Source organism: Vigna angularis, chromosome 9 (genome assembly GCF_016808095.1).
Source record: "Vigna angularis cultivar LongXiaoDou No.4 chromosome 9, ASM1680809v1, whole genome shotgun sequence".
NCBI lineage: Eukaryota > Viridiplantae > Streptophyta > Magnoliopsida > Fabales > Fabaceae > Vigna > Vigna angularis.
This window is the reverse complement of record NC_068978.1, coordinates 3,077,991-3,094,050: the sequence shown is the minus strand read 5'-3', so window position 1 is coordinate 3,094,050 and position 16,060 is coordinate 3,077,991. Positions and strand designations below refer to the sequence as shown.

General features: G+C 35.1%; 1 protein-coding gene and 1 pseudogene across 1 annotated transcript; one reads left to right on the top strand and one right to left on the bottom strand.

Moving 5' to 3' along the window:
* Positions 1 to 921: 921 nt before the first annotated feature.
* LOC108319330 (uncharacterized) lies at positions 922 to 8,966 on the bottom strand. Its single transcript, XM_017550432.2, has 10 exons — positions 8,511 to 8,966; positions 7,500 to 7,543; positions 7,262 to 7,397; positions 6,695 to 6,824; positions 5,267 to 5,865; positions 4,498 to 4,849; positions 3,969 to 4,230; positions 2,814 to 2,906; positions 1,708 to 2,154; positions 922 to 1,433 (listed from the first exon to the last, which is right to left on the bottom strand). The coding sequence occupies exons 1-10, from the start codon at positions 8,689 to 8,691 to the stop codon at positions 1,089 to 1,091; spliced, it is 2,589 nt and encodes an 862-aa protein (XP_017405921.1). The 5' UTR covers positions 8,692 to 8,966; the 3' UTR covers positions 922 to 1,088.
* A 552-nt stretch (positions 8,967 to 9,518) lies between these two features.
* On the top strand, positions 9,519 to 13,870 carry LOC108319304 (uncharacterized; annotated as a pseudogene).
* The last annotated feature ends 2,190 nt before the right edge of the window (positions 13,871 to 16,060 follow it).

Below are 16,060 nucleotides of genomic sequence, written 5' to 3'. Positions count from 1 at the left end.
TGAACGATTTCGTTTGATTTGAAGAAGTTTTTTTTATATTATTACACAATTCTCCATTTCAAATCTCCAAGTTCGCTTATGTGTCTAAAGTATTTTTCATGGAATTTCGATTTTGGGATATTTTGGCATCCATCAAATAAAGTATACCCACTTCACAAGTTAAAATATTAATATTTTTGTTTTATTTTTTTAACTTAAAAAAATTCTCGTATACAACATCATCATGTTATTGAAAGTTTTAAGGTGGGTATATTTTTTTCCAAAGATGTCAAAGTATTAATTTACTTTCAATTTTAAATAAGTGTTTACTCATGTGTATAATTTAAATTTTATTTATATGATTTAAGTTATTGTAATTTATTTATTATTATTTGATTTTGAAAAAAAAATATATTGTTACGAGTTATATAAAATATAAGTTTATATTAATAAAAATGAAAATAAATTTTTACTTTAAATTAAGAGATAATCTAATTCAAAATCCATTATTCGTGGGTGAATTAACTAAGCATCCTTTTCGCATATAGTTCATACTCATTTTACTAATTACACTTGATTTAGTTTATATGTTGTCAAAATTCATGCTTGAGATAAAAAAAATGTTCGACAGAAATTGTTAGAAAAACTAAGTTTGATAAATTTTGTTCTAACTCAAATTTCAAACTTTGTAACTGCAATTTGCTTTGGTCAATCGGAAAATAAAAAAATGGTTTAGTGAGATGGTGTTAATTTTGCTAGACATGGATAGGAAGACGATGCAAGTATTTTGAGGGTTATTGTGGCCATAGATATCAGTACAAATACAGCATATCCATTCAAGAAAAGCTTTTCAGCATTATCTGAAAGGATTTTCAAGAATGACCGAAATTTGAACTGTTGAAGCCAAAACTCAATAATTCCTACACCTACTGCAAACAAGGAGACTGAAAATTAATGCCTCATTGCATTTGTAAAAAGGGAGAAAAAAATTAAAGCATAAGTCATCCATTTCACAATGAAAACTGACTTTTTTCTTCTATATCTACTTTCAGTCAGTCCCTTGTACACATAGGGGTTAAATATAACTTTCCTTTTTGTGTTATCCCAGCTCAGAAATTTGTTGTCCAATTGATGTGGCCCAATTGGGGCTGCTGATATGCACCAACCTGCGGTCCAGGAGCAGCTGCAGCTACCCCAACTCCAACATTACTACCAATAGCTGGTGGTCCTAAATGGTGAGGACTAGCAATGGCAGCTGGCTGTGGAGGAGTGTGGTACATGCCAGGGAACTGCATGTGAGAAGACTGAGCTGCAGCTGCATTGAAGGAAGCATGACCAGTGTGTGAAGGCATGTAAGCTGCATGAGGTGTTTGCCCGGGCATGTTATAGTATGGACCAGATTGCATTCCTGGAAGATCCCTTGGATTTTGTAACCAAATTTCTGATGTCTCAGCCTGTGAATGAAGGGTACAAATAACAAATCAAATCTTAGTTTTGCAAAAGAAAGCAACAAATAGAAGATGCAGATATTAATAATCTTATCCTATTATTTTCTATTCTATTTTCTATTAGATTTAAGAGTCAATGAGGACTACATTACTTATTAAAAGGAGATATACACAGGATTAGAACCTTTTGGTGCCTCCCTTAAAACTGAAAAAAGAAAAGGACAAATGGAAATAATAATGATCCTAGCAAAATGTTCTTCAACACTACACACCAAATTACCTGAGGATTTGGGACATAAAGATTATCTTTGTACTTGACACGAGATGAATCTTCAAGAGGTGCTGCACCCCCAACCACACCAGGAGTTATCATGGCATATCCAGTTGGACTAGCAAAATTTCCAAACCCAGCAGGATTTCCAGCAGGCACAGGTTTGAACTGTTGAACTCCATATTTGAGATTGTTGGCATTAAGATGGGAACCACCTCCAGGCATTAACAAGTAACTGTTGCCATTGGTTGGGTGAGGGTAGGGAGGATTACTTGAATATCCAGGCACTGCCATAGGTGGAACATAAACCGGGGACAGAAACTGACGATATGGCATAAGATTAGCAAAGTGTGGAACATGAACTTGTGGATACATTTGCGGCACCGGAGGTTGTTGCTGTTGTACCATGGCAATTGTGGAAGCAGGAGTAGTATTGGTTCCATGGGAGATCAAAGCCTACACTCGCAAAACATGGTGAATTTAATAAATATGAAGAACGCCAACAAAATTAAAATGCCAATTAATCTTGCATTTCAAGAAAAGAGAGAACTTTTCCATATTATATTCCTCCATAAAAACTAAATCAGAAACAAAGAAATACTGTCTCACAAAACAGACAATAAATAGGAAAGGCCCTCAAAGAAAATCAAAAGTTTTCTCAATCAAAATTAAAATAGATCAAACTGTGCCAATTGTTTTAAAAGGGATTTATTTTAAGTAAACTCCGGCATAATTAAACTCTATCACTCTGCAAACATGAGTAGTGAACAAACAAGAAATCCTTCCAACTGTCTAACTGTGGTCTTATGGGACAGCAATCCCAGTCCGGATGCTGTTTGTGTTGCTAATTGGCTTTCCTGTTGTTAGCTGCATTTATTGGCTTTGTAAGGGAACCTTTCGATTATAATCTATCTAGTTGAGGTTGATACTAAATACATTGTAACCATTAGGTGGAGGATTCAATTTTGTTCAGTAACATAGCAAATGGGTTGGTACCCCTTGTACCGTGTGTGTGAGTGTGTGTAAAGTTGTATTTTTCTGCGGATGAAAAACACATTAAAGCAAACTACAATCAAGCAATAAAAATACTTTAATATTCTTATGGCATATTATACCTCCTGCGGAGACGATAAACCCTGCCCTCGTAAAGTTTCATCAATTGTAGGTCTGAAATAAGGAATGTCATACCCAGTTGGAGGATCATAAGCCTGTTTGGAAAATTAAAAGTGAGAATGACAAGACAACAAGGCACAAAGTACACCTCTTTATACATACTATTACAAAAGTAGTAGATAAATAGGGTAACTAATATAAGTTTTTGACATGATTGTAGACGTTTCATGTTCCTCCTAACAACAACAAATACGTTTCATGTCCCTCATACCAAACAACGACTCTCAAATATCGTTGCAGACAACAGACAGGACAGTCCATAATTATCAATTGTGCACCAGTGTCACAATCACTCCAGTGCAGAGTGGCACCCTGCCACTGCTCCAATGACAGTAACATTATGGCTGACCATTGTCACCATGTACCGAAATTTTTCATAGCCGAAAAATCCATGGTGAATGGTTGGCGACACAAAAGGGTGGAGGAACAGCGTTAGGTTTGCCCCTGAAACCAGTTCCATTTCAAAGATTTTGGGGAAGGTGCAAACTAGAAAAATCCCCAGCCAACTGATAAATCTGATACATTTTTTTCTCAACATTTTACTCTCCGCACGCTGACCCAACAGTTTCCAGCGAGTTTTCTGGCCAATCTTCACCAAGTCCAAAAACATGTCTCTCTTGTCATTTGGCTCTTCAGTGTAATATTATAGGCTTTTTTTCTTAACTTCTGAATAAATAAGCATAGTGTAATATAGGTATATTTAGGGTCCAAAAAGCAGCCATCCTACTATCCATTCTAACATCTTTTGGAGTTAGTCACTTGAAACCACTATCCACTATTGACTGCTATGGAACAAACTGCCACATCTAATCCATACTGGACCTGATCTAACCCTTTATGGTCACAACCAGTGCCTGACTAAGGAATATCTCAAGTTTCAGTGGTTTGCAGATGATTCACAACAAAAATAAATGGCAAAAGCCAATCAAATCACAGGCATAGTGCCTAACCAGAGGTTTGGTTATGCAGCCCCTCATTGCCAGAGGCTCACTAACATAGTATAAACAACTACAGGTCATTGATAAGTTTGCATAGACCAGCAGAAAAGGTTCAACAACATAAAGACTACGATGGTAGAATTGAAAAGAAACACACACCGCAAAGCCTGGCATATCATGAGAATCTTGCTGCTGAGGTTCTGAAGGTGCATAGGACGGACTGCTATCACGAACTAACCCAATGTTAGCATAATTGTCCTGAGTGCTTGAAGAGTCTTTGTTATCAGGCAAATGTTGCTCAGAAGCAGCACCAGATACAGGCGAGTCTGACCCAGAACTTCTAATGTGTTCCTCCAGTAACTCCACCTGTTTGCTCCCAGAAACATCATCAGTGGACAACTCTTGAGCAGGTACTGTCAAGCTGCCATCAAATATTAAACAACATTACGTTTTGTTAACAGGAAAAGCATACTACCCTATCATGGACTTAGTAGTTGTGTGTGAATGTAGCATAGTGAATATACATCTGAAAAAAAAATTATAAACCTTAAAATTTCAACAAAAATACTACAAAACTACAAAGAAATTCAGCAAATACATCCGATCGGTCAGGCTGTCAACTCCAATGCCCAAATACTAAACTCCCTAACCTAAAATTAAAAAATACAATAAAAACAAGAATGCAAACCTTGCAGCCAATTCATCATTTGATTTTTCGGAAGCTCCTATTATGTGATACTTAGACTGAAGCCTTGAAGAATCAAGTTCAGTCCCAATGGTACCAAAGGTCAGCCGGCATCTGTCAGTCTCTGGAACTCGAATATGCTGTGCTATAATCACATTTTGGTTCTCATATATATTTACTTCGGAAAGTTTATCTTGACGTTCTGCTGCATCTGATTCTATATCTCCAGAATTTTCTGCTGGAGGAGAAGGAGAAGCAGAAGCAGCAGCCTTTTTAGGGGTTCCAATTACTCCAGGACTATTACTGTTTGGCTTCTGGCTAGATTTAGGCTTCCATTCTTTATTTTGCTGGGAAACTGCATCATTCAAAACTCATCAAATTTCTAGGCAAGAAAAAAAAAAAAAAAAAAATATATATATATATATATATATATATAATGAAAAAGAAACCTACACCAAAATCATCTCATTCAGTAATGTGCGTAAGGAAATGGATAGTTCAATCATAAGCACTTCCATCAAACAAAAATGCAATGAAAAAAATGGGTACATTACAGATACATTTTAATAAGCAAGTTTCTCTGAAACAAGTAAGAAAAGCTTAAACAAAAATCCACAATAAGTTCTCCCACTCAATTGTTCTGGAATTCAGTCATTTTGACTGAATTAAAATGCTAAATTTACCCTACCATAAAAGCAGAGCATACTCCGACATGCTACTCTTGAAAATTTAGATCAAAATCATAATTGGTAGAGCCGTTTCAAAGAATTACCTCTTTGATGTCCCACAATTTGTTGATGTGATCTACTATTATACTGGTTGTTCACAGATGGTCTGCTAACTGGCGCACCAGATGATGAAGGTTCAGTTACTTTAGTTTGACTAAATTGTTCAGTCTTCAAGACAGCAACTGATTGGAAAGAACCTGCAGATGTACCATCTTTTCCACCAGCATAAGAGCTGCTAGGAGCAAATGATTGTTTTACTTTGTTGTCTGAAGCCTGTCGCCTAACACCAACAACCCCAACTTCACGCCTAATGGCTCCAACAACACCTGATGATCTAGAATCAGGTGAGGGCACATGAACTGGATCTGTTGAAGAGGAATACACCCCAACAGCAGAACTGCTGCTTGATGCCACTGTAGCTGGATTTTGATGGATGTGGTTAGGCTTAATTGGTTGCACCCGTCCAGCTGCATTGGAAATCATGTTTTGTTTATCCTTATCCTTATCCTCAGATGCAATTTTTCTTTCAACGGTATCTGGAATGGCATCTTTCGGGTATCTCACAAATGAATCAGAAGGACCATTTAGTGCCTGTGATGAATTCCTTGAGCCAGATGACCTATGACTGGTGGAGGCTGATGAACTGCAACAATGATGAATACATGTATATATAAAATTCAATTATCCAACAACTGTGTGAATAAACCAAAATAGTGATCCCTGAAACATGTCTTTCAAATCTGACATAAAGGTCCATTGCATTAGTTAAAATTAAAGAATGCTAGTCAGTAGAATCACTGAACTTTCATTCCTGGTGTTGCCTATTATAGAGAAAATTCCTTATCTTATCTGATCCACACACAAAGAGGAAATACTCTATTTTCTGTTTTATGGAGCAAACAGATCAATATTTTTTATTTCAGCATATATTGATTAAGTACTTTCAAATTCTTTAAAGTCCTTCGGTAAGACATTTTTTTTCAGTCCCTCGACACACCAAAATCGTAAACTCTCAATATCATTAAGGCATGCCCTTAACCTTTAGCAACCATGGACAGATGTACAATAACAAATTTTGATTTACATATTATATTACGAAGATTGGTTTACTATTTCTCCTCATTTGATTCCTTTCTAACCCCTTCTGTTAAAAGTAAACTGTTAACTTTCTATATGTGTCAGCAAACCTTGCATTAGTTTGCATGCATCTGACCTTGGGTTTGCACAATTCAGGTCACATGCATCAGTTAAGTAATCTTCTATTAAAATTGTTTTCACAGCTCAGGTAAGCATTCCCCTTTTATAACCTCTAACACAGAAGAAACTCTAAGCAGTAGAACATAACCCAAATATGTTTGAGGAGCTAGCAAGGGTTAGCATATATTGACAGCTGCTGAAACTAGATATACAAATTGGTAAAAGGCAATCAACCAATTCTTCAAAATCCATACAAAATAAAATTGAGATCGTACCCCTTCTCAGATATGTTTACATTTGGCAGCTCACTGGCAGATGTTGAGTGCTGCTGTGAAAGAGGCTTTACTTCTTTATAAATATGATTTACCCTGTTGTCTCTAACAACACGGAACTCTCTGCTGATGCCTGAATAATAAGAATGAACTTAAAGATCAGAGCAGATAGTAATGCTAATGAAAACATGTATACATATACAAAACAAGTGATCCATTTAGCTATTGGAAACCACATATGAAAATGAAGGTTTGAAAGCAGAAAACCATAAATTATTCATCAAAAGTAAATTATTAGATGGATATATCATATATGGCTAAAATACTACTCTTCATCTAGTTTCAACTAGAAAAAAACCCCCACTATATGAACAAAAAGAGAAAGGCAGCATAAAAAGCATTTCGATCAAAGAAAGAAAAAACAACTACTATGTATTAAGTGAAATGGAAATGCAACAATTTAAAAATACATTATGGATCTTCCCCCATAATGATACAATAAGAATAAAAACTACTGAAGAAAAAATTGGGAGTAAAACACGAATTCTCATTCTAAACAAGACATATTACCAGGTAAAGTACTCCGAGAATAGTTTGTTCTTCGAACATTGCGTTCAGAAGGGGTGTGAAATTTCACTCCTTGACCACTACTATTCTCAGATGGCCTTCGCAAGTCAGCTGAACCATTGTTCCCAACATTATGAATCTGTAACAACAGAAACATTACAGATAAGAAAATCACTAGTCTTTTGCGTGTAACTAGGATTTAATTTAATAAGTCATCCAGAAAGAATACAAGAAGTGGTACCTCTTTCTTTCGGTCTCTCCTCCTCTTCACCTCATGAAATGGATCTGAATAATAAAGCCACAATGAAAATTAGTAGATTTTTTTTGTTTAATTTTCTTTCAAAACAAATAGGACATTGTCAAACTCCAATTAGAGTTGAACAAGTAAAATAACATAAGAAAACATTCACCAGTTGCAGAATCACATACATGGTTTAAAACAATACAATCGAGAAATATTCTAATTTAGACAGCCTAATTGCAATGGCCATCAATAAGCACTCACATTCATGCAGCAAATTTAAACGCATCAATTAAATAAATTAAATTTAGGATAGTTAGATCAAATAAATTCCAGGATTCTTTTTGAATCATATGTTGCAGGTAGCAGGAGTTTAGAACATGATCAGCACAGAATAATTGTCCTACACTTTCACTTTGATGATGAAGTTAATATTTTGTTACCAATGGTCAGCCCAAACAATTCTGATAGTGCCACAAACTCTAAGCCAGCAGTTTCGGCAGGCAGACTAAATAAAGAAAAAATAACCAAAAAGATATGAACAAATTCAATCATGTAAGGTTTTAAACAACTGAACCACAATTTCAGCCACAAGGTTTGTCCCCGGGTTTCCACAATATCAAAGATCATTGCAGTTTCAAACATTAAAATCATGCAGCAACAGCAAAAATAACACATAATCAAAGAAAGCTCCACCGCCTTCACCATATCTCAGCCATCTATACCACAAGAAAAGCCAACAAAATCATTCTAAACTCTTATCATCCTCATTCTCACAAATGCAAAATAAATACAAAAATTCAGCCCACACATGAATTACACAAACACCCCAGCGCCACGAATCATTCTCCATCAATCAACGAAACACCACAAGAGAGGGTAAAAATGAGAGCCAAAATCCCCTCAATCAAAAACGAAAAACAAATGCAACACAATTCAAAAATTCAAAGGAGGGAAGCAAAGCTTAAGAACAAAAAGGCAAAACACGGTCCCACCAAGGCACCCACCAACCTTGGTTGAGCAATTTCTGAGTGGTTTCGTTAGGATCCATGTTGGTTTCCTTAAGGGCAACATAGATATCAGCATCAGAATGATTCCCCACGATTTCCTTGATGGATTGAATGGTTTTGCGCACTCTCGCAGAGAGCAAATGGGTACCAGTGCCACTCTCCGTTCTGGAACCAGGGACCATTGCACCGAAAACCCAACAGGGACCCAACCCAGAAGACAAAACACAACCAAAGCGACGAAAAAACAAAACTTAAGGCTAACACTGGGGATAACAAGAGACGGGTAGGGTTTTGTTCTCCTCAATAGGGACAGAGAGAGAGAGAGAGGGAGAGAGAGAGAGAGAGAGAGAGAGAGAGAGAAAGAGAGACGAAGAACAGGGAGAAACGGAAGCGGCTTGGAGCGACAGAGTGAGGGTTTTGAAAACGTTTGACAATGACTTTAGTTTTGAGGGAAAAACTTTATACGCTTAAATCACACATTGCTTCACTTTGTGTTGTGTTGTGCCCTAGTGCTGTTCTCTGCTAAACTACGGTTATGCCCTTTGCTTAAACAAAAATTGCAAATCATTTTGAAACGATTCACCAATAATGTCAAAACCAGCATGTGGTTATTCATCATTATGGATTATCCGTTTCATTTGGCAATTGCAATTTTTATAACAATAAAGAACATTAACCAATTTAGTTTTCAAAATTATTTATGAGTATTCATCTTTGATTTTTTTCAAAACAAAATTATAAAATGTTATCTTAAATCAGGAAGCTATTAATTATTAATAAATAATGGTTGTTACTTAACTATTGTATGTTAAATAATTTTTTATAATTTATGAACTAATAGTAACTTATATTTTTTCACTCACTCCCTTGATTTGATATATATAGAAAAAAATAATCACGAAATATTGCTTTGAAAATCAGATTATTCACTTTTGTTATTATATTTTATTTATTTTATTTATTTTATATATTTTATATTTTATTGAAATGTTGTTTTAACAAAGATACTCCAACCATTCAACATTCCAAAAGCATGACGGAGAGTGTTCACCATCCTCATCGGCGACGACACCGTCCTTCAACGCCGAGGAACATCCGAACAAGGTTCTTCACCACTGGCACCATCATCTTTTTCTTTTCCTCTTATCTTTTAATTGTTGCAATTCAATGTACTGTACTGACAAAGAAATCAACAGCGACAAACCTATGTTTCTTAAATCTCAATTACTAGTTATTTTTTTATATATGATTTTGAGTTTGGCTCCTTATTTCACCAGTTTGTGCTTTCATTTGGACGAAAGGTTGCATTTTTACCTAAAGGGTTAGTGGTTGTGTTGAGTTTCAAGTTGTGCTCTTTGACCATATGTTGCTGCATTTGATTTGTGTTGATTATTGGTTACTCCTTTGTTGTAGAATTTCATTGTTTTCTTAATCTGGAAATTTGTTGGTCTTGCTTATTGAAACCTTAAATTTACCGAGTTGCGGTCAAGCTCGTCAAATTTGTAACCTGCAAAATTAAAGTGTTCTGAGAAATCAGTCTTCTAGAAATTGATTAGAAGATTAATTCTAACATGAAAAAAGGCTTTACAATTTTCAGGTGTAGCTACTCAAGTTTTTACAATTGTTGGATTGTGACTACGTGTAGTCTTTTGATGAGCGACTATGGGATGCAATATAAAGCATCTGAAATGTCTTCACATAACACTGATAACAGGTTTTTTTAATTATTAGTTTCAGATCAGATTGCACACGACCATGGACCATTGTATTTATATGAGATGATTGTGATGTACTGTTACCAATTTGTACAGGATGTTTCTCCTTAGTTTCTTGTTTTCACACATGAATTTTATTGTGAGACTGATATGTGGTTTATGTACAGAGTAATCACATTGTTGCTCTGAAAGTACTCTTTAAGAGCCAATTGCAGCAATCCCGAGTTGTGCATCAACTTCGGTGGGAAGTTGAGAACAGTTCTTCTCATCTCCGATTTCAGTGAAAGGCGTGCAGCTAGTGTAAGTATAACAGGTCTTCTCCTCTCCCCTCATGTACTGTTGTTTGTGTAATACAAAAAATCTAATAAAATAATTAGAGATTTTGTAGATTAATTTTCAGTTTATATCAAAATATCCTAATCCTAAGCTTATCAATGTTACAGCTTGAATGGGGAGCACGTGAGAGACCAGCTCATCCTAATTTTGCATAATAGACCACTGACTCAAGCTTCTCTTATCAGGTACATTGTATTGATTTTCTGTTTTTTAAAAATGTAAATGAAGAACTTATTGAACTTGTTGAACTATTTGTACTTTTTGAACTGTCTGGTACTGGAAACTTTAGAATATAATAGTTACTTGAAGTTTAGTTATCGATTTTAAAGTGGATCATTGTCTTGCCCAGGTCCTGCACAATTAATCTTGCGTGTATAATGATTATCGCTTAGAAGAAATTGCTGAACTTTGAATTAACAGGTGGACATGGTGAAAAACCTGGCAGGGACTTCTAGTTGCGCTACTTTGTTGATTGTTTTGCAAAATTTTGAGAATGCTAGTTTGTTATGTACTGCAACCCTTCAAATATGAAGCAAAATTTTGAGGATGCTAATGTCAGAATTATTTCTTAATTTTTTACATTATTATTCATGCTACCTTTTGAGAATGTCAGTCAGATTATTCATGGAGCACATTGTAAAAGTTAAGGATTCTTAAGTACCATATGTTTATTAAGAAACTTATATTCATATTAATTATTCCTACTAATTTAAATAAATAAAGGAAAAAAGTAAAAGTCTTATGTAGGTCAGGATATATGCAAGGTGGATCAGAAAATTGAGTCTGCAATTCTTAATCGGGGGACCAACCCGGCCCACTTTTTGTGGGTCAAATGTGGGACGGGCCTAAACAGGTCAAGCCACCTGCATTGCCACCCTTAGTATTTTATTATGTGTTTTGCATGAGATAAACTTCTTATGTAATTGAGATTTATAATAATAAATATCTTTAAAATAAATTACATGGTGGCTAAAATTCCTAATAAATCAATATTTCTGAAATATATAAATCATATTTTAAATTTCTGATATCTAATTTAAGTTTGGAAGACAAGATAAAAGTGTTGGGCTTTAGAGTAGTAGGGCTTAAAGCTCATGGACTTTATCACAAAACTAGAAGACTGTGTTACCTCGCCAACTTTCTTCTCTACAATCCTTTTTTACAAAGTAAGTTTCTGAATGCCAACTTCTGTTAAGATTTCTTCTTTTTGAATTTTTCATTGACTTTATGCTTATGGGTGGAATGTATTTTCTTTCAAATGATCTGTTTTACCTTTCGGTTCTCTGTTTGCCATCCTTGTTTGTGCGTGATAGAATTCTACACTTTTCTGATCTTTTATTCCTTATGCTGAATTTTTTTAATGGTTGTTCATAGCAATTTGTTCTCAAGACTATATTCATATTTGTGTGCCTTTATTTTACCTAATAATTTCCATAATGAGCTTTCCATTCTTACAAGTTGTTTACAAGTAACTCCTTTTCTTTTTGTTTATTAGTAATTTTCCAGTTGAAAGTTTTCCTTTAATCCTTATGCTTACACATGCTTGTTTGAACTGGGGAATACTACCTTCAATTTGTCAGTATGTTCAGTTCATCGGGCAGGGCAGATGGATCTGATATGTTCAAGGTTCATCAAACAATTGGCAGTGCTCTGTGTTGCAAGTGTGGAATTCCAATGCAGCCAAATGCTGCTAATATGTGTGTTAAGTGTTTGAGCTCAGAAGTTGACATTACTGAAGGATTACTGAAGGGGCTAGTGCTGGTCATTGCTCTGAGTGTGAGAGTTAGTTGCAGCACCAAGAAGTTGGGTCAAGCTACAGCTAGAATCAAAGGAGCCCATGACATTTTTCTTGAAGAAATTGGAGAAAAATTTTAATTCTAGTAAAGTGAGGTTGGTACATGCCGAGTTTATTTGAACTGAACCTCATTCGAGGAGGATAAAAGTCAAGGTCAAGGTTCAGAAAGAGGTTATCAACGGAGCAATTCTTGAACAGTCTTATACCGTGGAGTATGTTCAACAAGAGCATATGTGTGAATCTTGTTCTAGGGTTCAGGCTAATCTGGACCAGTGGGTGCTGCTGTGCAGCTAAGACAACCTAAGATGTTCTCCAGTATTGTTTTTCATAGGCGTACTTTCTTTTATCTAGAGCAGCTAATTCTGAAGAATGGTGCTGCTGCCAGTGCTATAAAAATCAAGCAGATGGAACAAGGTATTGACTTTTTTTTCTCCAATCGATGCAGTTAAATTTGTAGAGTTTGTTGGGAAAGTTTCTCCTGAAATAACCAGCGAGTTTTTCATGATCCAAAGAGTAATAACTACAACTACAAATATACATTTTCTGTTGAGATCAGCTCCATTTGCCGTGAGGATTTAATCTGTCTGCCTCCAAAAGTTGCTGTTAGTTTGGGAAATATTGGTCTTGTTGTGATTTGCACCAAGGTTACCAACAGCATTGCGCTGCTTGATCCATTTACCCTGAGGCATTGTTTCTTAGATGCTGATCAATACTGGAGAACAGCCTTCCAGTCATTGCTTACTAGCAGACAGTTAGTGGAATATTTAGTGTTGGATGTGGAGGTTGTTTCATCTGAGGTTACTATCGGTGGCACAAAATATCGCTTAGTAGATGCTCAAGTTGCTCGTGTGTCAGATTTTGGCAAGAATGACCATATTTAACATCAAGACTCATGTGGGCAATCTTTTAAATCCTGGTGATTATGCTCTTGGTTGTGAACTGTATGAGGCTAATAGTAATGACATGGAGTTGGACAAGTACAAAGGGCACATTCTTGAAGCAATTTTAATAAAGAAGAGTTATGAAGAGAAGCGCCAAAAGAAACGTGGGAAGCATGGAAGCTTAAATCACTTGAAATGGATGTTGATGATAGGAGACTTGATCAAGACAAAATGGTCTCAGAATATGAACAGTTTTTTAAAGATTTGGAAGAAAACCATGATATGAGGTTCAATATATCTTTGTACTGAAACAAGGAGTACCAGCCATCAGAGATGGCATCGGTGACTGATGGCGATTAGCTACCTTCTGTTCCATTGGATGAACTATTGGCTGATCTTGATCTGAGTGAAGATGAAGATGAATAAGACAACATGACAGAATGAACGAAAGCTTCTTCTTATCTTGATATTGTACTTTCATGAATCTTTGGTTTTGATCATGTTTTTCATTCTACCATTTATGTTTTGTTAATTTGCAACCCCTGATGGTTTGTTTATTGAAAGAATAATGAAATGGTAATTTTTCAGGCAGTAGTAACAATACTTACAAATAGCTTGCGTTAACATTCTTTTACTATTTCGGTGTTGAATCAGTTCATATGTTCTCCAACCTTTGTTTTTTAGGTGGCTTGGCCATGGCTATAGACGGTGTAATTGTCAGATAAGGGACACAACCTAAGATCTTATCATGTTTTATTTTTTTCAAACCAACTTGTTTGAAATGTCTTGTTTCTTTAATGTAAGTTTTCCAGAATTTTTTTTGGAAAGATGAGGAGAATCTCTCAAGTTACGAATGAGATTAATGCAATTATGCGTTCCTTTTTATCATTATTCTTTTAAGGTTTAATTAGTCGGATGATTTTCACTTTGAAGACAATCTGTTTACTTGGTCCTTGTTTAAAGAAGTTTCAATTACGTCTTCAAATGTGTTAATGTGTGTCAATCAAGTCTTTGCCGTTAGTTTCTTAGAAATGGTGTTAACAATGTAGTGATGTGACAAAGCAAAATGTTTACATGTAAAAGTTTGTAAATATCCAATGGAAATGGTGTTGTTGACGTGTCCTTATAATGGAGAAATTTGAAGTTTGTTCTAATCTTTACTGTGTTTCTCGTTAGAGTTGATTCATGAAGTTTGGTCACAAACAGGTGATGGTTGATAAAGTGTACAATATCTTACAATCAGAGTGGTTTGTATTGTTTGTGGGGGATACAAAATCACAATGTGTTCTCTCGTACTAGAGGATTAGGTAGAATACTAATTTGTCATTATGTGAGGTTACACTGTTGAGAGGCTGAAATTGTTAAAATCAATGGAAAACAATTTTAAGTTATCCTAACTACAAGGTTTGATGTATGGTTTTAATTTCCATTCGGAGTATATTTTTTTCATGTTAAAAAGTGTTTATTGTTAATAAAATCTTTGTTTTTGTTGGATTTTTTGAATAGCGGAGTGGAAATAAAGATTTTTAAGGGTGCAATTATTTCAAATTATGTAATGAAAAATGGGTTAAGTTCTTAATATGAATGTTATGTTTTCTATGGTTGATTAACATCATCCTAGTTTGTATGTTGTTTAAAATTCTATGAAACATTGTAAAAGTGATGTGTTGTCATTAACAAGCTATGTACTTTATGGGTGGTAATAAATGTGATGAACATAGGTGTATGTTTTTGTAATGTGATATTAAATGAATTAGAAGTTTTTTGCAATATACAGAAAAACATAGATGTTAAATTGTGATGCAAATACACATAATATTAATTCCAAATACATTTGAATAAAGAACATTGTTCTCCAAAAGACATAAGTTGTTAAGCAACATAGGTACATATCATAAGCAAAATAAGGTGGAGAATACATATTAAAGTTCCAAATTACATGCCTTCCAAAATAAGCGGAAATATGTACATAAATAACGTTTCATGACATCAAAATTGAGTCCTTCCTATATGATAATTTTTCTATAATGATGGGTTTTGTAGTTGACTCAGTTTATTAGGTTTCTTGAAATCTGACTTGCTTGAGATAGAGTTAGGTGTGTTGGAGTTGGTTAAGTTGGTTGGGTTTGTTGAAGTTGGCATGCTGTAATATGAGTTGCTTCAGATGGTGTTGAATTTGTTGAAGTTGGCTGAGTTCCTTCAGGATGTGCAGGAGGTGGGCTTATTGGTAAGCTTGCCTGGTGTTCTATTTGAGGAACTTGTGTGCAACTATTTCTTTCGTGTTCAAGTTGTTTGTATATCCCACATCTCTTTCGTGCTTCATCTTGTTTTAATTGTGTTTCATCCTTCTTTAGCTCCCAAAACTCTAATCTTCTTTTCTTTTTGGGTCTTCTAGGTAACACCCTTTTAGGTGGAGGCAAAACATCACGGTTAGAAGTCATTTCCCATAGATAAGGACCGTTGACAGGGTATATCATTGAAAGGTATGTTTCTTCATAGGTTGACCTCATAAACCAGTATGAGATGTAGTCTTCTCCATTGGTATTTAAGTATCTCGTGGTAGTGAGTGCGTGACAGCACGAGATTCCCTTTATAGTTCATTTCCTGCAGCTACATTCTTGTTTATCTATGTTGACCACAAACTTCTCACCAATCATGAACGTGTGTGTGACCTCAAACAATTTATGTCTTGACCAAGTGCAAAATGAATTAAAATAAAAATAGGGCAATCCATAATTAATCCTACATAAATAAATTATACCAAAATATACATTGGTATCCAATATTTAGTCTTCTGTGATTCATTTTCTAATCTTTTTTTAAT